A 23891-nucleotide genomic window follows, 5' to 3' on the forward strand; every position below is an offset into this window, starting at 1 on the left:
CGCCGCCACTGGCCACGAAAACTTGTCGTTCGCGGCTCGATCTCACTGTCACGAGTCTGTTTTCATTTTTTGTACGGCAGGTAGGTATTACCCGGTTGAGTCCAGCTGTAAGTACCTGTAGATGAGTGAGCTCCCATCCCCCCGCCCTCTCCTCAGTCGGGGGCCCAGGGCCTCGGTCCCACGGTCGGTGATCCGTTCCCGTCCCCTCGGGCCAATGCTCCAACAAAATGGCGGCCGCCACCGCCAGCCGGCGGCCGGTGGGCGGGCGGGAAAAACGCGTTCGGTCGATGGCCCCGCCCCCGGAGCGGCGCACGGCGGCGGTGGCGCCGCGACGCCCCCGGGCCCGGGCCGCCGCCCGTCCCGTCGGCCGCCGCCCGCGCCCCCTGCAACGGCGCAGTTGCAGGCGCGCCTGCGCAGTGGGCGTCGGGCGGCCAGCTGCCGCCGGCTCGGAGCCGTGACGGGCACACAGACGCCGCGTCGCTGATATTTCCGGCCACGCGCAGTGCTGTCGTGTCTGGTGCGTGTGGTGGGAGTGCGCGTGGTGCAGGTTCGGTGCTGTGTGTTCGGCCGGTGCGTCTCCGCTGGCGTTCAGTCGTTATCGGGTTGTGCAATCTCGGACTGGGCAGCGGTCGGCACCAGCCCCGGGCGCGACCGAGCGGACCGGTCCGGCGCGGCAGCGGCGGCGGCGGCGTCCGGCCGGTCCTTGGTCCGGTCCCCACCCCAGCGGCTGGCGGCTCCGGCAGGTGAGTCTCTGCGCTCAATGTGAGAGCCTGTGTGCAGTCAGCGGTAGTCCGGTCTCACCCGCGCCCAGGCCACAGTTGTGATAAAATGGGCCTACCAATTTAAGCGGACCAGCACGACACCCCCCCTCCCCTAACCTTGAAGTGATCTTGCCTATCAAAAGGAATATTCCAGTTTCCGGATTATGTTTTGTTGATGCAATTTAAATCAACGCTGTGTTCAAAATGTCAGAGACCCTGGATGGACCAATCCGTTTTCTAAGGATTGGCGGAACACTGCTTGTCGTTTCGTCAAGAAATTGCCGTTTCAAAAAGAACTTGCGTCTTTACCTCGAGAGAGAGTACGAGTAGGTGCTGTTCCGGTATAGTTACACATCGTCTGTGAGGCTTATTTACCGCTTGTGAAACTTGTAACTTGCGCTGTGATGCAGAGGCGGATCCAGCTCAGTTTTTTTTTTGGGGGGGGGGGGGGGCAAACCATAACAATTTATCGATTCTTTCCATGCATCGTCCATAGGCGTAATTTTAAAATTATGCCGTTTGGTGGGGCAAATGCCCATTTTGCCCCCCCCCCCCTGGATCCGCCACTGTTGTGATGTTTCTCTTTTTCTTTTCTCATGCGCTTTATGTGTGTAGGTGAATGCATGTACCTTTTTTACCCATTTTTCATACTGTTCAGCGATTGTGACACTGGACTGAGAATAGCCACGGCTCCTGTGGATGGTCCAAAGACGTTCAATAAATAAATAAATAAATAATTCGTCCCTTATTGAGCTAGAGACTCGCTGAAAAAGTGTGTGCGTCGTTATGAGACGCAGCGAACGGTGCGTACCCGATTTTGAGGTCTCAGGTCAACTGTTGGCCTCTGAGGTCAAGGCAACTGCCCCAAAGTAGGAGTTCGTTTTTTTGGCGAATAAATTCGTCACACTGTGAATTCGGCAGAACCGCTATTTGGGCACCATCGTCTTTGTCATTATCTAGCGATTCAAACGAATAACGATACTGGTTGCCAGTGGCGGATCCAGGGGGGGGGGGCAAAATGGGCATTTGCCCCCCCCCCCCAAACGGCATAATTTTAACATTACGCCTATGGACGATGCGTGGAAAGAATCGATAAATTGTTATGGTTTGCCCCCCCAAACCTCTGAGCTGGATCCGCCTCTGCTGGTTGCGAAAGGTCAACTAAGGGTGTTGACTTAAGCTATGTTTTAGGGCCTTGACTTTAGCTCAAGGTTAGGTCACGTCACGTCCACTCAGGTCACGAAGCTAGTCGAAGGAACTCCATACCGTTCGATTCGATAGGTCGTCCTGAGTCCATTGGTGGCTTTCGTGACTCGCTAACTCACTTTGATTACGAGTTATTACGAAAAAAAACTTCGAAAAACTGACATAAACGCACTGACAAAAATGCTGTTGACCTCACAAGAGCTAGCGTGAATTTATCCCTCGCCCTGGCTGGGGGGGTTGATGCAACCCCCCCTAAGATTTTTCAAAGATAGCGTAAAAACGGCGGCGCGCAGCGCCGCCAAATTTGGCACAGCCTATGGGGCAGCCTTCTTACATATGACCTGAAAATTTCAGGTCCGGGTGACCTTGGGTCAGGTCACCAGGTCAGAAAACCGGTACAAGGTCATGGTCAAATTTCAATTTTCTTTATGCACCTGTCCAACTCACAGTTTTTGACTGATATCCTTCAAACTTGCAGGATGTGCTAAGTTCACCGAGTTGTTACGGAGCGAGCGAAGCGAGCGGAGTCTTACGTAGAATAACGGAAATTTCTGAGTATGAGCGGCCGGCCGGCCGTGGTCACGCTTTTGCGAGGCTTATATCTCGGCAACCACTTGACCGATTTACATGCGGTAATTTTTGTGGGGTAGCTCCATTCCTTCTACCAAGTATTGGCCTATTCCCGATGCATGTGGGTGACCCCTTATGCACGTGCCACGTGCAAAACGAAGAGGTGTCACTTTTGTAATTGTTGCAATATCTCGGTAACTACTTGGCCGATTGCGCTGAAAGTTGGCATGTAGGTAGGCACCCACTAGGCACTGCATATCCATGTGCCAGAGTTGGGGTGCTGCTGCACGTGCGCACGTGCAGGGGTCGTTTCCAGATCTCGAGAACGGCTGGACCGATGGCGCTCAAATTTGGTACATGGTTAGGGACCGGTTAGTAGGGTGCAGTGCAAAAGTCAGTTGGGACCCATTTTGCACGTGCGCACGTGCAGGGTGCCGCTTCCAGATCTCGAGAACGGCTGGGCCGATTGTGCTCAAATTTGGCACATCGCTAGAGACCGGTTAGTAGGGTGCCGTGCACAAGTCAGCTGGAGGTACCCCCTCGAAATTTCGCACGTGCAAGGCTCACCCTCTCGCTCGCTCCGTTAGTCGCCCCAAAAGGCGCTATACTGGTATAACATATAGTTCGTTTTTTATGTCACTGACCTGAGGTCAGTTAGAGGTCATTACGTGGTAATGTAGCATATGGGAAAATATTCAATTCGGAAAATACTGGAGATATCCGCTTCGTTCTATCACTTTTGTGCTTTGAAACCACAGTACTTTTTTAAAATATTTTTGTTGCCCGACTCGGGCTTTTGTCGTTAGAAGCACACATTCATACTGGGTTAGTACACTATAGGTATACACGATTACGTGACAAAAGATCGTAAGACAAAAGATCGTATGGAAAAAGATCGTACGAAAATGATCGTAAGATAAAGATCGTATGTTGTAAAAGATCGTACGGAAAAAAGATCGTAAGCAAAAGATCGTAAAGCAATTGATCGTATGAAAAAGATCGTACGAAAATGATCGTATGAAAAAGATCGTATGTTATAAAAGACCGTACGGAAAAAAGATCGTAAGCAAAAGATCGTAAAGCAATTGATCGTATGAAAAAGATCGTACGAAAATGATCGTATGATAAAGATCGTATGTTGTAAAAGATCGTACGACAAAAAGATCGTAAGCAAAAGATCGTAAAGCAATTGATCGTAGGAAAATGATCGTAAGATAAATATCGTATGTCGCAAAAGATCGCACGACCAAAGATCGTAAGATAAAGATCGTATGCTGTAAAAGATCGTAACTTTAAGTTCGTAAAGTAAATAATCGTATAGAATAGTGTTGTAGGTAAATGATTGTATAGCAAAAAGCCCGTTAGTCGCAAAATATTCTACGAAAACCCGTCACGTGCGTGTGCTGCTGTGACCTGTGGTGTGCCCCTGTTGGGGTGCTCAAGTCTTATTGGGGGAGCTCAATCAAGCATTTGGGGTGCTGAAATGAAGCAACCCCAGTGATATATAAATTCACCACTTTGTATAAAAAAGAAATCAGAGATATAAAAACTAGAAATATTTATAACGTCATGTTATCCACGAACCTCGAAAATTTTCATGCCCACAATTATATCAAGAAATTCACATTTATGAGAGCGTGTGGATTTTCAAAAAAAAAAAAAAAACATTGGGGCGTCACAAGCATAGGTGTGCCCCTCACGGCTGGGTGCGCCCCCAATGCCAGAGTTTCAGTTTTTCAGTTTTTTTCTTCAGAGTTTCACATTTCCCAGTACCAATAATATCGTAGGCACTATTTTTAGTGGGTTATTAATAATACATCGAAGATATCGATAAATCAATAACAATCCTCTAGAGCTTGTTTCAAGATTTGCCTTTTGCAATCATGGTTGCGGAATATCATCAACATTTTAGGAGCAAAAAGTGGTGCCGCAACCTTTTGCTTTCCAGCACCCACCCCCTCCCCTACCGGGCGCCGCGAGTGGAATTGCGAGGGACACCACAGGTCTAACAGAGGCACCACAGACCTGGCAAGGGCACCATCAGCCTCGCAGGGATACGTTGGGCCTGTCAGATGCACTACGTGCCAGTCGGGGGCCACGTCAGGATCGTCACGGGCACCAAAGTCCTGTCAGAGGCCAAGGACACCAGCGGCCCAGCAGGGGCACCACAGGCTTGCCAGGGGCACCACCACGGGCCTGTCAGGCTGAGGCACCACCGTCCTCGCAAGGGCACCATAGGCCTGTCAGGGACACCACCAGCCTCTCGTTGGCACTTCAGGCTTGTCAGGAACACTAAGGGCCTGCCGCACACAGGTCCATCTCGAATTCAAATGTGGACAAAACCTCTAGCGCAAAAACTACGGAAGCTAGAGATGTGATATAGGGCTCAAATGAAAGCAGATGAATCACGCTCTTAGAAAATGAGCAATATTTCTGCCATTTTAAACCACATTTTTTGCGATTCGCGAAATTTTGAAGAGGGATTATTTTAGGGCTCGTAAAAAAACACTTTTGTCTGGGATCATCGGTTCCCTTTCTGCGTCTGGTTGCATTTGGTGAGAGTATGAAAAGTGCAAAATATGAAATCATTCCGACGCGTTTTACTATGTGCGCTTTTACTTTGAAAAAAATTTCAAAAATGCATTGGAGGTCAAAAATGAAAATGTAAAACTCGTTACTAATTTGGGCCTATTATACGTAAAATGATGAGAGGATATCAAATATGGTCGTAACATTCAAATCGGAGAACATTTGACCCCTGTTTTGGCAAAAAAAAACTGTCGAAAATAGGCAAAATATCCAATTTGGGCAAATTTGGACAGTTTTTGGCCAAGACAGGAGTCAAATGTTCTCCGATTTGAATTTTGCGACCAGACCAGCTGCACGGCATGCGCGGTGCTGTTCTTCATTTGCTTGGACAGCATCCCTCCTTCAATAACGGCATCAAAAAATACTCTTACTGATACGCAGCTCCATTGTTAAGATCTGCTAACAAAACGACAGGTGCATCTCCCTCCAACACACCGCTATCTTATCCGCTGCCACGACTCACGGTTGAAATGGAGCGAACAGCGAGTCACGGACCGAAACGGCCAAGGATTGTTTATTATTCACGCAGTTCCCGTGGCCTCCCCGCCCGCTGGCAACCAGCCAATATTAACCCGGTTTACATAGCATTTTTGACGAGGCTCTAGCTTGTTAATTTGGCGATAATTTCGATGCAGTGATCTTCAAATATTTAGAGGGGATCATTTTGTAAATTGTTAAGCACCATTGGCATCTTTTGCAACATCACGGACGGAGAAATAAGCTTGCAACAAACCCTATGTAAACGCGTCTATTGACCTCGGTCGACCCTGACCCAGCCTAGCAACAGCTGACGCTGACTCGCGGGTCAGCCGGCCGGCCGAATCCGCCCGACATCACATCACTTCTGCCCCCATAGCAAAAGTTTGACCAATGATGCCCAGCTAATTCTTTCGGGAACCGTTTGTGAACGCTCTCAGCCTCATTTTAAGCTATTCGAATTTTGGGGGGTGATTGATGATTTTCTTGTAGGCCTTTGTCAAGTATGCGATGAGTGAAAATGCGGACTGTGATGCATGTGCCCGAACATTGCTAATTAGCATGGCATTGATGACGAGCTAAAACATTATTTTTGCTACCAAAATTTTCAGCACGAACCATGCAACACAGCGATGCCCATTTATTGCGGTTTCGATCAAATTATTACAATGTTACAGTCACTCAAAGTTGCGCGCGTTTCACATGTCTTCTCTTTTGGGTCTACCATGCGCTTCCGAAGAAGTTCCAGGTTCACGACTGCGGTGAGCGGAGATCAGGTGGTTAACAAATATGCCGAAGGTGATTTCAGGTGCTTCAATCCGTTTTGTGTTAAAAAATCACTCACTGAAGGAATTTAAAAATGGTCATTATTCGAGGTTTTGGCCACATTTGAAATTGCGATGGATCTGTGTGTGCCGGGACCCATGTGCAAAAAAGAGAAAATGAAGCAACACCTAAATGAAGTGGTCGAAACAAAGATTTGAGATCGGTTGAGTTTTTTTTTTTTTTTGGCTTACGACGGCCACTTACTACCCGAACACAGAATGAGCTTTGTATGCGCTGGAGTTGGACTGCACCATGTGAATGCCATATTTTGACTGTACGATCTTTATCCCATACGATCTTTTGACATACGATCATTTTCCTTGACGATCTTTTGCGAATACGATCTTTTGTCCATACGAGCATTATGTCGTACGATCTTTATCCATTACGACTTTTTGGCATACGATCATTTTCCTTGACGATCTTTAGCGAATACGATCTTTTGTCCATACGAGCATTATGTCGTACGATCTTTATCCATTACGACTTTTTGGCATACGATCATTTTCCTTGACGATCTTTAGCGAATACGATCTTTTGTCCATACGAGCATTATGTCGTACGATCTTTATCCATTACGATCTTTTGCATACGATCAACTTCCTACGATCTTTTGCCATACGATCTTCTGCTTTACGATCTTTTGTCCGGTTACCGTATACACGGCATCAAAATATTAGGAATCTTCTGTAAAAACAACAAAAACAACACCCAAAACCAACATCAGCACCTACCCACGCTGCTCCTCAAGACGCAGAACCGGAAATAGAGACCTACGTAAACAAGCTGCTGACTGTTCCGAAAGACAGGATAAAACAACTAACCGTCGATAAAAAAATACGATTTTTTAGGGGAGGCGTTTAACATAGGGGTGCGTTTTCCCCACAGTTACCCTACAATTGCCCCGTATTATATTTGGCCCCGCTCTCCCCTAAATGAATAAGTTTCCTTCCTAATTACATACAATAGATGAAATTTCTCTCAACAACCGTTTATGGTTTATGGTTCCGACACCAACGCTTACGATAGATCTAATACCTATCTCAACGAACCTAGCAATGAGCAATGAGCATGAACTAATTTACACTTTTCAACATACAGTTCAACACATAGCTACTGAAGAGGACAACAACGTCCTTCGTTTTGTGCAATATTTGCATAGTTCTGAAGCGCTTTTAAGTGTGGGAGGTCAAAGGTGATACTGGTGAGATGTACCTATATCGAAAGCCCGTCATTCTTGCCTCTCCCGGCAGTCTGGGCAGAAATTTCTGTCCGTGTGTTCGCCTTCCCACAGCCGCGGCGAATCTGATGTAATCCGTGTCGTAGCCATGGCGGCGTGATGTGGCGTTTTTTTTCGCTCTGGGGATAACGCTGGGCCCTGCAGCGCTGCTTCCACACCGTACCGTCTGTGAAGCTGTGAGCGAGGACCGGACCGGCGTCAGGCGTGGAATGTCGTCCGAGGGGCATTCCACGTCAAGTGAGACAAAAAATGACCATTTTGAACCTCGCCTCCTCCGATTTTTGCGAAACTTTGTGAAACTACTCATCTATATGTGAAAAGAAAGGAGACATGTTTTTGTCAAGATATGACGTCACGTTTCCGAGATACACGTCATCAAACATTGACTTAGGCAAGGCATATTATCATCTTTAAAGCGTCATAACCATTGAAGTTTTAGACATATCACCATGAGACAAAGTGTGAAATGGAGGGAATAGATCAGGCTTTAATTTGAGGATAACAATATTGACATAATTAGCTAATTAATGAACTAAATTAAAATTCAAAAAATAAATTTTGATTTTCTGAAAAATGGGTACCCTTCGATTTTGCTGATTTTTACATATTTCATCCTCCCATACATTAGCTACATCATATAAAAAATCCAGAATGGGCCGACGTCTACGTAACTGCCTTTTGGACTTCGGAACGTCTGGCACTCGCGAGTTTCGTTTTAGCAACCAAGGAGAGGCGCTACCCGCCCCCGGAGATGCTTCTTTCTGCCCCAAACCAAAGCAAACCTAGCCTGACCTGACGTGACCTGACCTAATCTAACATGCGTAAATATGTACAGCCCTCACGGCAGTTGCCGACTGGCCAAATGCTACTTAGATACGAACATTAGCCCTCACGACATTTGCCGGCTGGCCAGATGTTACTTAAAAAACGAATGCGTGTTTAAACACTTGAGACTAACCGGCCACGAGCCAGCCACCTTTAGATTACGAGGTGGGTACACTCGGCACACTAACTACTAAGCCACGGAGATAGCTGGTCATCGCAGAGATGTAAGCCAGTTTTTTTAATGATGCAATTGGGCATTCTCCGGGCAGCGCCTCTCTTTGGTTGCAAAAAGGAAATACGCCTGACTCTCCCAGCGCTAGGGGAGAAAGGCCCGGTTAAGCCAAAAAAGGTATAAAAAACGGAATTTGAATTGTAGGTGGGGCGGTGGGGAACTTTATCGTGTGCCAATTTCATGGCCCTAGATCAATATCTTCAAGATCAAATGAGGTTAATCGTGATGAAATTTGCTATGGTGACTATTTTGCGTTTATACGCCCATAGCTCTATGAGTTACTGGCCGATTTTCCTATTTCTTCCTTTTTACGACATTTGTAGTGTTATGAGAATCTTTAGATAATCTAACCATAAATTTGGCAGTTAGTGGCCTGCTAAGAGTAAGATGTCGCCGGCAAAGGCGCGGGGATTGGCCGACGCGGGAAACGTTTCAGTCATAGATTGTGTTTGCACCCTAATAATTCAATTTTTACCAGTTGGTTTTCGTATTTATTTGACCATTAGTTTGCCTGTACATTTTTAAGCCTTCACACAAAATTTGACACGAATCGATCATAATCAGCGGTAAGAAGCGCAGTGTAAAGATGGAACCGTCCGGCGCCGGCACAGTCTACCATTCAGGCGGCAACGGCCGACGCCGGCCGCCGCGCCGCTCCGGCAAGATGTTTAATTTTACACCGCTATTACTAGAAAAGTTGTGGACCGATTTACCTATTGCTTGCACAGGAGGATTTGCAATTCAATTCTGGACAGATGCTGAAAGTTTGACGTTAATATAATAGTTATGGCGTGAGTTATTGGCGAAAAACAGGTGGGGTTGGCGAAATCCGCCCCTTCATCGCCCGTGCTACGTTGCACTACTTATTGCTATATCATCCAAAGTTATCGTTGGCCCACTCTAATTTTCTCAGCACGTATGCCTTACGTGTGGTGGAAGATAATGTCCAAATTTGAGCAAAATCGAAGGGTACCCATTTTTCACAAATTAGATTTTAAGAAACTAATTCAAAATAAAATAAATTCAAAATCACCAAAAAATGTTAAAATTACCAAATTTGACTAGCATAACTCCTCGTGTTCACGTTTCCGTTTGTTTGAAATTAATAGCTTCAAAAATGTTGAAGCTATAGATCTTTCAAGATTGCAATACACGTCCAATTCTGCTAAAAAAGCAGAAGTTTAGCGGCTTGTATCTCTGTAGCCCGAGGGCATATGACAAAATCCTTTGACCCTCAGAGGTTTCACCCAATAGCCAACAAGTATACCAAGTTTGAACAAAATCGCAGAGGTGGCCGATTTTGGCTGTCCCGGTTGACATGGAATGCCCCCCGACCGTCACAGGGTGCCCGGTTCTCAGAGCTGGGAGAATGGGCAGAGCCAACGACACCCACGTTATACAAATGCACTGGGCCAAATAACACGAAACGCGCCACGTTAGGGACGAAATGCCGACGGTGCCAACATCCGCGCAGGCAGTGGCGGATCCAGGGGGGGGGGGCAAAATGGGCATTTGACCCCCCCCCCCCAAACGGCATAATTTTAACATTACGCCTATGGACGAGGCATGGAAAGAATCGATAAATTGTTATGGTTTGCCCCCCCCCCAAAAAAAAACTGAGCTGGATCCGCCTCTGCGCGCAGGTACCGTTATCGTGAGGATGGCAAGTGAAGCATTATTGATTATATCCCTACGAGGAACGTATACCTATGCAACCAAGACGGCAAGTTTTGTGGGGTTCATAATAAGTCATTCCGTCAAAGTACGTACATGACCAATGGTAGTAATACTGCGGGCAGCAGTGCAGTGGCAGATCGCGTCGTTGACCGATAATTTACAGCTGACTGCTGGGCGCGACGTAGCACATTTCCCAGACAGTTATCACCTAAAAATGGCCCAAACTGCGGACTGTTCACCAACAGACGATAAAATGCCGCAATGTGCCGATCAGTTCCGCATTCAGGTGTCGCGGCAGCCGTCCAGGTGGCCAGCCCGTCCGGCCGGTCCGCCCCACTGAGCACCGGGCGCAGCGCCACCGGGTCATCGCGAGCTGTGACCGAATTAAGGCGCCTTCTTACTGCGACTAGTCTGCTGATCCGTGACTCGGATCAATATGGCATTTAGCACAGAAGCTTTGGTTTTTTTTTTGTCACGGACCATCTGTCTAAAACCGGCTATGTCTTTGACAGGGAACTCTCATAGACAGCAGTGGAACGCAGAAGCAGCTCAAGCCGAGTCCAGACAGTCGACTCTCTAATCGAGTCCACCAGTAACTACATATGTGACGTGATAACGTCTCAAACATTTCGTGAAATATGACGCTTACTGGCTTACTGCTGATTTTGTAACACACCATTGCACTCTTTATTGATAGTATGCTAACACTACTGCTTTCGGGCGTAGGTACTACTACTGTTGGGTGCGTTATCAGAACAGAACTGTACCACGGATATTAGTTGTGTGAGGAAACAGCGCGTTGAAATTGTCGCCACCTCGAGGACAGAGTGGCACGTTTTCACTTTGAACGCTGACCGCGCGTATAGTAACCGCATTTGAATCGTTCAATTGCTGCTAGAGGGACACATTTCCGTGCCAAAGTGCCAAAGTGTCTGTGTCGGAACAGTGTCGTGGGGCACCGGCCGTTCTGTGGGGTGGTTCCGGCGGCAGATTGTGATGGCGGTCTGCCCTCCCTGGCCGGGCGGCCGGCTGGCTGTGGTCGGACGGCCGGGCCGCCCACCCCCTCCCCACCCGCCGCCGCCGGCCGGCCGGCGTTGCATGCCGGTGTCCTTGTGTTGGCTGCAATCCGCGCCGCGGCGCTGCCAGCGCCGCCGCTTTTTTCCCGGTGCTTTTTTCGGTCGGCACGGCGCCGGCTCGGGGCCGCGGCGGCCGGCCGACTCGGGGGCCGTCGCGCAGCGCCGCGCCGGCTCCGACGCCAGGCCGCAGGCGCGTCGGCGATCGACGCCATGAGCGGCCATGGCCCGTCGCCGGCCGGCCGCCGAGAGCGCCGAGTGACCGCCGGCCGGCCGGCCCGAGCCGCTCCCACGTGCCGCCGCGCCGACCGGCCCGAGCGTTGACCGCCGATCGGAGCGTTACGTCACTTATGCAACATTGCAGCGGCGCGGCGCGGCGGCTCAGTTGGACGGCGGCGGCGCGCGGTGTCGGAGCGAGCGGCCTGTGCGCGCCGCGCCGCCCGTCGGCATGGAGCACGTGAACGGTGTCGGTGCAGTGCCGCCGCGCTACCTGCTGAACGGGGCCGGCGCCGCGGGCGCGCCGGCCGCCCAGCGCCTGGGGGCCGCTCTGACCGTGTGCTCAACCCCCGGACTGCCGGGGAGCGCTGCCGCGCTGGCCGGCGCGGTCAGCTCGGCCGGCCTGACGGTGACGCCGAGCGGGGCGGTGGGCCCGCCGACCTCCGGCCGACAGTCTGTGCCGGCGCTGTCCCGCAGCCCCCTGCTGGCCGGACCGCCACTGCCGGCAACAGGAGTCGTCTTCAGCCGCAACCGCTACGGCCAAGGTAAATAGCCGACCCGTGGCGGCGCGGGGCGGGAGCCGCCAGGTGTCGGCGGTCCTGACTCAGGGACCGACACCGACCGCTGCCGTGACCAATTACAGCGGCGCGACTCCGGATCTGCTCCGGATCGCACCGACAACCGTCCTACGGCCGCGCGGCCACCAGGACGGCACGGAGAGCACCGCACAGGAGCATGGCATTCGGTACCATATCAAATTAATTCGATTTAGGTTAATTCTTATTTTGGTACTTAAATTTCAGCAAGCCCATGTGTTGTAAATGCATGTCTTAGATTACAGTTAACATACATATTCACAGTTAATTGATTGAGTCACATTTGGCAAAACATCGGTTCTTATGGCCAACTCTCATCAACCGATTGCCGAAATACATTGGTAGATAAGCATTCATTAGCCTTCGGAAGCTTTACGTTGGTAAGACAAAATGAATTATAAAACTGCATAATGAAGAAGACGTAAAGGACAAAAATGGCACACCCACGCACTGAATGGTATTAAAATTTAAACGTTAACGCAGATTATTTATTATTTATGATGCCTTCTTATAAATAATGGTTCCTTACTTTTTAGTGATAATATGGCGATGCCGGCAGTAGCGCTAAGTGCGCCACTAAAATGAAATGGGTACATTTCTAAATAGTTACAGAGCGAGCGAAGCAAGCGGAGTCTACGTACGGAAATTTCTGAGTAGGAGCGGCCGGCCGGCCGGCCGGCCATGGTCACGATTTTGCGACGCTTAAAGGTAGTGTGCCAGCTTTCTTGGACCGTATGGAGTTAATGGCCCAGATAAGGAGAACCGGATTTTTAGAACTTATCCATACCTTCAAAACTCATGGAAACGTCTTAAATTCTTCAAATTTTGAGTACCCCAGTGCGAAATTCGCCCCGACGGGTTGTCGGTCGTACCCCAACCACATTTCACACCACTATGAACAATAAATGCACACACTGAAATCGCTATTACCGATATGCTCATCCAATCAAGTTTCGATAAACCCGTTCATCATCATCTCCTGCGGTTTCGAACACGCCTGTTAGGTGGCTTCTGATGCTCGTCGAGGTCGGAATTTCCAAATACGCGTGGTGCGTCGGGCCGCGCGCTCTGACTTCGGCCAAGAAAAATGCGTCAGCTGATCATTGTCATTTCTGCCACTTGCGTGTGGTGAAATGGGGTCATAACTTATAAGACGGCTTTTTCATATCAATTATTTTACATAAAATCATATTTCAAACCATAAATAATGTTCGACAGCCAAATAAAAGAAACAATACCAATACGGGCTTACAGTTAAAGGCTCGACATTGTGTTGTCTACGATTAGACAGCTGATAACTCATTCCCGTACGTCGTATGGTCGTAACACTATAATGACCTTTGTTTATTGTCACAAGTGCGCCGCATTCGCGATTGTTGCCCGAGGCCTGTTTGCAGGTGAGCCCACTACAGTTGTTATACATATCTAAAAAGCGATAAACTTTTAGGCGAAAAAGGCATTATTCCAGGCCCATTTTTGATTTTTTTTGCGATATTAGGTAAAAACAGAAGCTTCTTATCCTGGGAAAAATAAAATGGGAAATCTTTCAAAGGTGGCACACTACCTTTAATATCTCAGCAACCACTTGACCGATTTACATGCGGTAATTTTTGTAGGGTAGCTTCTTCTTTTACCAAGTATTGGACTATTCCCGATGCATGTGGGTGACCCCTTATGCACGTGCCAACTGCCACGTGCAAAACGAAGAGGTGTCAGTTTTGTAATAGTTGCAATATCTCGGTGACTACTTGGCCGATTGCGCTGAAAGTTGGCATGTATAGGTAGGCACCCACTAGGCAATGCATATCCATGTGCCAGAGTTGGGGTGCTGCTGCACGTGCGTACGTGCAGGGGTCGTTTCCAGATCTCGAGAACGGCCGGACCGATGGCGCTCAAATTTGGTACACGGTTAGGGACTTGTTAGTAGGGTGCCGTGCACAAGTCAGTTGGGACCCATTCTGCACGTGCGCACGTGCAGGGAGCCGCTTCCAGATCTCGAGAACGGCTAGGCCGATTGAGCTCAAATTTGGCACATCGCTAGAAACCGGTTAGTAGGGTGCCGTGCACAAGTCAGTTGGAGGTACCCCCTCGCAATTTCGCACGTGCAAGGCCCACCCTCTCGCTCGCCCCGTTAGTCGCCCCAAAAGGCGTTATACTGGTTATATAGATCCTGCATAGGGTATGAGCTTGTTGGTAGCTCAGTTGTTAGAGCGCTGGATTCTGAGAGCCCGGTTCTAGTCGCTCCGGCGCTCGATATATGAGACTTCTGACGAGCATGGCCTGCGGTGGGTTAGTATTCTATGACCGTGCGGTGGGTGGGAGCAGTCGCCGCCAGTTGAAGTCAGTTGAGTGGGACGGACCGGCTTTGATGGGCACGTGAAAAATGCGCATCTAAATTCTTCTGTAATCCGGCATTGCACGATCGGATGGTAGGGGTTGGGGTCGATGCAACACAACAAGCTCCGCTTAGCATGGGCTCTAGCTCTGTCAATCTGCCCATTCAAGCACTCGAGTCTAAGTAACATATTTTAAAAAATATCTAAGAGCAAAAGATCAGCATTCCTTATATTGTAGCCAGTGCAGTCAGCACAGACCCGGTAATGCAAGCAGAGGCTAGGGCCTTGGCAAAGGCCTTTCTGACAATGGGTTCCCCAATCCCCATGTTGGCACACGAACAAGGTATGTCTGATCATGCTTCGTTAAGTCATCCTCACCTGAATTTAGGTAGGCGAGCCTTTACAAATAAGTGAGGACCGGGTGCCTATATAACTTAGCTACAGTAAGTCTAAGACTGATTCTGATCAAGATGCAACACCCTGTGCTTTATCATGGCCAACGTTTGCGTGCTATCTCCAAGAACGCCGTCTACCCAGGCACGTATGTATAAAGTACCTAGCATTTGGCCAAGGGGGGGGGGAGGAATCTCGGGGCCTCCTCTCTACAGAGAGCCTCCTTTCTACTGAGGGCCTCCTCTCCACTGAGGAGTCAGGGAGGTCCTAGCGGCCATGGACACAGACACTAGCCGTTATTCACAAGAGGTCCCAGGAAGTAAAAAGGACCTTAGCTGTCAGGCTGGTCAGAGGGCCCTGATTGTCGGTTGTCACTCCTGACGTGATTTTTGGGATTCCCGTGAATTTCGTTCGCCTCCGACGTGATTTGGCCAACGTGGGCCTTCGGCCCGCGGGGGCCCTGATTCCATCCAGGGGCCCTAAAAACCCCAAGGGGGGAGGGCCACCTCGTCCGCCCCATTGGGTACGTTCCTGCGTCTACCTAACGTTTAAAATAAACATAAGCATTTTGTCACCACAGGAAGTCGTGATCTATTTAATTGTTCATGATTTTTAGGAAACGAAAAAGCTCACTGCGCACACATTATTTGCACACTGCAATCAACAAGCATGTGGTTACAAGCTATCGGGTCAGCGAGTCACCAGCTCAGTCAGGAAGTTGCACTGACCTCAGGTCCTGCAGCCAGCACACCTACCTATGCCATGTTATGCCATGTTCAGGTAGGTTCAGGTAGGTACGTTAGGTAGATGAACACAGATGTATGAAAACATGCATATGCGTTTCACTCATCGCAGACGATGAGGTATACCTAGACACACAAACAGACAAACATGTATACCTGCTTGTCTTTAATCTTGGGTCAACACTTGCCACTTGATAGTTCCTATAGAGCCTTTTTCTTTTTGTAAATGACATAAAAATGGGTCATCAAGAAAATGACTTTATAGATATACATCAATGATCATTATAGATCATTACAGATCATACGATAGGTTTAAATGTAAACAATGGCATGCAATTATAGATTCATTGATACTTCTTTCGTTACATGAAGCACATCCATACTTATGTCGGCATCCAACGTTTCGCTGTATCTGCTCCTCACAGTCTCGTACAACTTTTATCGTCGTACAAGCCCTTGTTATGAAGATAAACGTCTGTGTGTCTTTTCAGCTTGGCAGCTCGGGCAATGCCAGCGCAAAGCCAAAAGTTAAGCTTCACAAAAACTGTATATTGCTTAAGTTATATAGCAAAAATCAGATATTAAGTTTTTGTAGCTAAAAACTGCGATATGTTGGTATACCATACACGGCATCGCCGGCACTGGCCATTTTGAGTTCGACGGCACAAGGGGGGGGGGGGTTGGTACGACCCCCCTCGCGTTTGGCCCCTGATGGAGCTAGAGCTTCGCAGAAAAAACGAACGTGCTGTCCGTCACGAGAGGAAGCCAATGCTGCCCAATTTTAAGGTCCTAGGTCATCGGTTGACCTTCCAGGTCAGGTCAATGACCCAAAAATCGGGAATATCGGGACCTGTTAGAAAGCCGTAAAGTGTGGTTGCTGAGGGATTTTCCGGGGTCCTGATCACGAATATCGTGTTAGTTTTGATCACAGATGATGTCGTTAAGCGTTTAGACCAGGTCGGGTCAGGTCAGGTCAGGTCAACCGGTAGGGGTCGTGACGGGTATTTGTAGTACCTATGTACCTGTCATCCGCCTCTGACAGCTTCGTAACATGTCACGAATGCACCAAAACTACTTCGTAAATGTTCAAATGGTTGCTAAGTTCGAATTCAGCTCCAAAAACTAGCCTAGAAACATGTAAAACTCGAAAAAGTGAACCGAGGTCACCAAAGGTCAATGACCTGACCTGACCTTCAGGTGACCTTGACACCCACCCTAATGCATGGGAGCAACATCAAATCACATGTTTGAACGTTTGAAACCACGAAAAGCTTGCAAACGCGCCGTTACGCGCGGCTAATGCGAGCTGACATACGCCGAATCGCGATTCCGGCCAAACATGGCCGCCCCTAGTGGAGCTAGCGCGTCGCGGAAAAAACGAGCGTGTGCGCCGTTACGAGACGCAGAGATTGGTACCCGATTTTTAGGTCCTAGGTCAACCGGTGACCTCTGAGGTCAGGTCAAGTGCCCCAAGGTACGGTTCAGTTTTTGGTGAATAACTTCGCAAAAAACGGCTGCAGAGCCGCGATTTTGGCAGCATCGTGTTCTCCTCACTCAGGCGCGTCGAATGACATAGTTTTTATTTGGGTCAGGTCAACTTAGGGTGTTGACCTCAGGTCAAGGTCAGGTCAGCACCCCCAGGTCACGAAATTGGTCGAAAGAGGTCATGTCGCATATCATTCGATTCGGCAGGTCTTCCTGAGTCCATTGGTGGCCTTCCCGACTCGCTAGCTCAATTTGATCAAGAGTTATTGACGAAAAACTAATATGACCTTGTTGACGTCATAAATGACGTCACGAAAGGTCAACATTGCAAAAGTGACGCATCTAACCTTGCAAGGAGTGCATCAAATCACGATTCTGTGTGCTTGAGATAGTTGGAGATCGTTCCCGGCGCCAGAATAGCAGTTTTCATTTTTCCCCATTGACATATAATGGTGAGGTCACGAAAATGACCTGACCTCATATGACCTTTAGGAAAAATCCGAGATACACAAGTTGTGAGACTCATAATGGTTACTAGATCCTGCAAGTTTCATTTCCCTGTGACATCTCCTCTGGCAGTGAGGGTGTTGCGAAGTTGCGACATCTGAAGACCGTGCAGAGGTTCACTTATGACGGGTCATAATTTGGGTCAGGTCAGTGACCTGACCTGACCCAAAAACCTGACCTGATCTCTCTCTCTCTCTCTCTCTCTCTCTCTCTCTCTCTCTCTCTCTCTCTCTCTCTCTCTCTCTCTCTCTCTCTCTCTCATCGCTCTACACGGGGCGACGGTTCATGACCACAGTGAGGGACAGACAAAGGTGTAACTGTATAATCATTCCTCCTCTTTCGCTAACCTCCTGTTTGTCAACAATTTCAAGATTGCTTCAAAATTAACGGACAACCATTTATGACAGAAGAGTTCTGCTCAGCGAAACTGATCTTGTTTCTGATTGTTTGGTGAGACCGGGAAACTTTTTCCTGCATGGCACGTTCTCAGAGCCTGTCGCTAGCGCCTTTTCTCCCCGGCTTCTCAGCTGCCGATCACAGATTGCAGCGGCCTGCAACAACATTTGTCGTGAGAAAGTTCACTTTGGTTGCCGGAGCAGCTGGCGAATGAAAGAGACATGTCTTTGCTAAGCTGTATGCAAAACCGTGTTTACTCTGTAGTGAGAGGGAAGGGAGATATCAAAGGGTGTTGCATGGTTGTTGAATAATACCGAGCTGCAACGGACCGCTTGCAATTTCGCAGTTCGAACGCGTGGGAAACGCAAACTCCGCGCGAGAAAGCCAACGGCTATGCACTGTTCGATGATCCGCTGCCCTTGGTGTGATTTTCCCACAAAAGTTGTCCGTCTCCTGCAATATACATACATGGAGACGGCGTGATGCTCTCCGTCCCGTTCATTGCTAACTGTCGCGCGGTTGATAAAATGAGCTGCGGTGATAGGTAGTCATTTTCCGAGTTGAACTATTCATCTGCGTGATTAGTGGTATAAGCCGGTTGCACAAACGTTTACTTTTTTCAGAACAGGCGGCAGAAGCCCCGAAGATAATCCTTTGTGACGAGACGCACAAATGTTTACTCGTACATACAGATGTCCTCGTCACTCCCTGAACAGTGGAGAGCATTTGTCACTCATGGGCCGGCACGCTGCATCGCTCCCGGCTCCGCCCTCATGGCAGGCTGAACAGCGCGGCGGTGTTCGGGCCCCTGCTTAGTTGATGTCACCTGGAATATTTTCCGCCGGTATCGGCCTATAAGTACTTGTTTGGTTAGATATCTTTCAAAAAGCAGCTTCAAAGAGCATTGTGGTCATAATGCATAGGTACTCAAAACGGGTGGTTTTGCAGAGCAATATCAGAATAATAGTGGAGAAATGCGAGGACGCATCGTGTTGCTGCTGTGGAACGTCTAGGATCTGTCTTCAACAGTGTCCCAAAATTGCGTTTTGTCTGGGGTGTCAGAGGGGAAATTACCCACCAAAAAGAGGGGAGAGAGTGGAAAACTGCTGATTCGATTAGATCCAAAAAGAGTGAGAAACGCCATAAAACATGGATTTTATTCTAGGATGTAGAATGTTTGATGCTAAACCGGGCATTCACACAACCGCTCTTTCTAGAGGTAAAAAAAATCTAGGTTTTGTTGGTTGGGAGTGGAAAATTGTTCTTAAAAATTGGTGGTGAGAGTGGAAAATGGATTTCCTTTGGATGTCATTTCCCATCCAAATCGACAAATTTTGGGACATTGGTCTTCAATGATGTTGAACTTGGTTGTAAAGGTTCATCCTACAAGTAACTATACATCGAGTTCATGTAAGTACACAATAATGCGTGGAAGCACTCATGAAGCACCCAGGCCCCAACCCTACTTTTGACTATACCTACTTGCAAATTCACACCTGTCCACCGTTTCCATTAGATGTACCAGGTTTGTTTGTGTCGGCGTGTCGTTTACTTATCATGCCTAAGGGGCATCCCATGCGATAGACATGGAAGCTGAATCGCATTAACGGAGTGAAAGCGTTAACTCATTTCAAGGTTCCTCTTCAGTAACAAGAACGTACCCATACTCGGCCAGCCAAAGGTACTGTGCTCGGTAGCCTCCACCTGTACCGGTGCCTGCAAGTACTCGATAGCCGCCTGTACCGCTACCGGTGCCGGTACCTGTCGGTACCCGTCCACTGCCTGCGGCGGCTGTACCAGGGAGCGGTACAAAAAGCGGCACCGGCCGTCACGCGCCGGCGCCGGGCCGGCCGCCCGGCTCCGGTCAGCGGGCCGGCTAAAAACCGGCACCAGCTGGCCGGCCGTCGCCAGCGCGCCACCCTCGCCACTTTTTCCGGCCGGCCGCGTCGCTTTTTGCCGCCTCCGACTCGCCGGCGGGCAAGACGCGTTTTTCTCGCGTTCGGCTGTTGCGAGAGAGGGCTGTTTTTGTGGTCGTTTTTCGCGGCCGGCGCGGCCGGGGAGCCGGCGGCCGACGCGGCGCGAGCGCCAGTCGGCTCGCGACGACCGTCGGCGGCGAGCGCGGCGCCCGTCGGTCCGTCGGTCGGTGTGTGACGTCGCCTGCGACGGTCCCGATGCGGCCTGCGGTGACGGCATGCCTGCGCTGGTGATGCGCCTGTCGGGGCAGCGCCGCCGGCCGGCCGGCACCGCAGAGGAGTCAGAGTCAGAGTCATCGGGAGCCCGCGGTGAGTCAGTCAGAACCATAGGCATCTTGTGGTGAGTCTCGAGTCATACTCGCCGACAGCCCACGGGAAGTCGGAGTCGATGGAGCCGTGAGCCCGCGTTGAGTCAGAGTCAGAGTCGATAGAGCCTAGGCCGACGGAGCCAGGCACGAGTCTTCAGCATAGGCGCGGGAACCGGGGGGGTAGTGGGGGCAGCTTGCCCCCACAACTCTGGGGCCGTGGGGGCGGTGCCTTCACAACTTTGAGACGAAATACCGCACTTTTTTGCAAATGTTTTCTTTTTTTGTTGAAAAGGTAAAGGGATGAAAAATAAGTGGCCTAAAACCGGTGAGAAAACTAGATTTGCGGGTACCCTAGGCTGATCTCTATTATGGTGTGCCCCCCCCCCCCGTCTGAAAGTAGTTCCCGCGCCCCTGGTCTTCAGAGCCGCTGCCGGACGGAAGGAATTCGCAGACCGCCCCTCAATAAACAAGCAGCGTGGCCGAACCTATCCGAGCGTGTAGACCTTCGCAAAGCCCAGTTTTACCAACAGAAAAAAATCGCTGGCTGTGGCTATTTGTAGGCTCTAAATTCGTCTAAAATTTCCACCAGCCTCGCGAATAATGCTGATGTAAAAAATATCTTGCTGGCCGATATTGCGATTCCTTTTCGCGTGGTCATGGTGAAACTTGCGGGCGACTTAAAGGGACCCTCCCACCTTCGAAAAAGTTTATGAATTGGCATGAAAGTGATGTCGCTCGGTTCAGAAAGAGCGAAAACGAATATCTACCAAATTTCACCGAAAAATATTCACCGGTTTTCAAGATATTAGACTTTTACTTTTGTTTACTTTTTTGGGATCTCCGCTGTTTCTAGCGACTTTATTTTAGAAGTGCGGCGTTTGCGGCAGATGTTGCGCGCAAATAGCATATACCACCGCGTGCTACAAAACGTTTTAGTCAAATATTTAAAAATCGTTAGATATTTGCGCTGACGTCACACATTCAGAGGGGTATTCCTAAGCATTAGCCCCTCTGAATCAAAATGCTGCAATTTTGAAATTCAATATTTCTGATTTAAGGCATTTCTCGATGTTGTGAGTGCCGAAACCGGTAATTGTGAGCCAGGGACCCCATTTTGGCTATCTCAACTCAAATCTAATGTTAAGGTGGGAGGGTCCCTTTAAACGCCTCAAAATGACCACGGTCAGCGATTTTTTCCGTTGTTAAAACAAGCCTCAGATCAAGTTATTTGGAAAGCGTGCAAGGACCCATTTTCCTTGCGGTGCTTGTGCTACGTGCTTCCCGTTCAGGTCCCCGAGGTCTGTTATTGGCAGTTGGTTACCCACGTGAGGACCCATCCTCACCCGGTGAGCCACACCACGGTCACACGATCTCAGCGACAGGCCCGCTGGGTCGGGACTGGGTCGCTGGGTCTCCACTAGGTCACTTGTTTATCCGGCTTCGTGCGGCCTTTATGTCACTGGTTGTTTCCCGAGCTGTGAGCTGTAAAAGAACGCTCAATATTTTGTAGTGAGACCATGTCTTGCTAGTATGGTTTCGCCAGCCTGCGTGGCTGATGGGTTGAGCTTAAAGGGACCCTCCCACCTTAACATTAGATTTGAGTTGAGATAGCCAAAATGGGGTCCCTGGCTCACAATTACCGGTTTCGGCACTCACAACATCGAGAAATGCCTTAAATCGGAAATATTGAATTTCAAAATTGCAGCATTTTGATTCAGAGGGGCTAATGCATAAGAATACCCCTCTGAATGTGTGACGTCAGCGCAGATATCTAACGATTTTTAAATGTTTGACTAAAACGTTTTGTAGCACGTGGTGGTATATGCTGCTTTGCGCGCAACAAATGCCGCACTTTTAAATAAAGTCGCCAGGAACAGCGGAGATCCCAAAAAGTAAACAAAAGTAAAAGTCTAATATCTTGGAAACCGGTGAATATTTTTCGATGAAATTTGGTAGCTATTCGTTTTTGCTCTTTCTGAACCGAGCGACATCACTTTCATGCCAATTCATTAACTTTTTTGAAGGTGGGAGGGTCCCTTTAAATGCTCATAGCTCAGTGTTATGCCGAGCGGCTATTCCAGTGAAGTTAAAATGTGACATCCTCCGAAAAAAGGCAGATTTTATAGAGATTGCTCGGTATCGAATGTGTGACTATTGGATGTTTCAAAAACACACGCCGATCTAACCAGAGGTGTGTGTGTAACAAGTTGCAGCGGTATCGCGGCGGTGCTTTTCACTGGCGCAGTTAAACGCCCGACATTAATGAAGGAACGGTCCTTTAGATCAATATTTTCTCGTCCGCTCTTCTCAAGGTCGAGTGGAGCGGCTCCTTGAGACATCTCACGTGTATGCAATATTTCAATAGGTGAATTACATCGGGTCGGTGCGCGACAGACATAATCTCTGCAAAAGCGATTTATGCAACGTCAAAGCTGCGAATCCCTTATCTTTTGGGGGAGGGGTGCTTACATCTTATACCTTACCTTCAAGATTACTTTACTACTCCCTTACCTTATCGTGCAGTCCAATGTCATTTAGATGTGTTGTCGTTAAGCTATTTGCCCAGTAACATATTGTGTCTTCTGGGCACTTCACTAGAAAGCTTTATCTGTGATGCGTCGTTGCATTATAAAAATCGTTAAGATGCATAGAAATACCTTATTCCTCGGGCTCGGTGCTAAAAATTAACGATTTTAAGATGCAGTGGAAAAGACGTTATGATAACTTACGGATGATGTGTCTTCAGTGCTGTAACACAACTCCTGACACGTGACATCCAAACGAAAGACGTCGCTCCGTTACCTATAGCTAGCGGCTCGTGACCCGTATGGTGTCACCAGTCACGGGTGTCAGCCCCCCTCCCCCCCCCCCCCAACCCCCGAATCGTCGGTGTGCGTAGGAGGCGACGGTGCTGCCGTGCGGCGGCCAGCTGACCAATCATTCGCCGACGACCCAAGGCCCTATATACCAGGTAGGGTCGTCCGGCGATTCTACCTGATCGTGACATCAGCTTGTGACGTCATCTGGGGGCAAGTCTTGAAGCCCCGTTTGAGTCCCATGTAAATGGGCGATTTTTGAAGCGCTATAGAACAAACTCTGTTGGAGCTAGCACAAAACTAAGTGCCTCATCGGAAAGACGAGACATTTTTCTTTGAATTATCTAAGAGCGGTTTTTCACTACACCCATTAGTTTTTCCGAAAATGCGTAAAAAAGCCCTCATGCCTCCGCAGCCTCCCTTCCGCCGGCCGCTGCGCCGCCGCGGTAGTGTAGTGGTTAGGATGCTTGCACCGTGATCCAAAGGTCGTGCGCTCGAATCTAGGCGCGGGTCGGACTCAAACCGAAATTGCAAGCAGAATATGTGTTTTTTCTTTAAAAATCACTTACATTACAGCTAACCGTTCATAAAACTATCGATAACAATTGACTGAAGGCCAAAATATAGATTACATTCTTATAAAACAA

General features: G+C 48.9%; 1 protein-coding gene across 9 annotated transcripts in view; it reads left to right on the forward strand.

Annotated features, from left to right (window-relative positions):
• Positions 1-414: 414 nt before the first annotated feature.
• Positions 415-23891, forward strand: part of LOC122365806 (NGFI-A-binding protein homolog) — a 39949-nt gene continuing 16472 nt past the window's right edge. For 5 of the 9 annotated variants that reach the window (XM_043337349.1, XM_043337352.1, XM_043337351.1 and 2 more), the window contains exon 1: positions 11875-12236. In XM_043337349.1, the coding sequence (XP_043193284.1) occupies positions 11924-12236 (313 nt within the window). In that variant the 5' untranslated portion in view covers positions 11875-11923. Of the gene's footprint in view, positions 744-11874; positions 12237-20226; positions 20430-23891 lie in introns of those variants that run through there. The other 4 variants (XM_043337353.1, XM_043337354.1, XM_043337355.1 and 1 more) reach the window with 3 other exon arrangements.

The sequence above is a fragment of the Amphibalanus amphitrite genome, unplaced genomic scaffold, assembly GCF_019059575.1.
Source record: "Amphibalanus amphitrite isolate SeventyFive unplaced genomic scaffold, NRLGWU_Aamphi_draft 000764F_arrow, whole genome shotgun sequence".
NCBI lineage: Eukaryota > Metazoa > Arthropoda > Thecostraca > Balanomorpha > Balanidae > Amphibalanus > Amphibalanus amphitrite.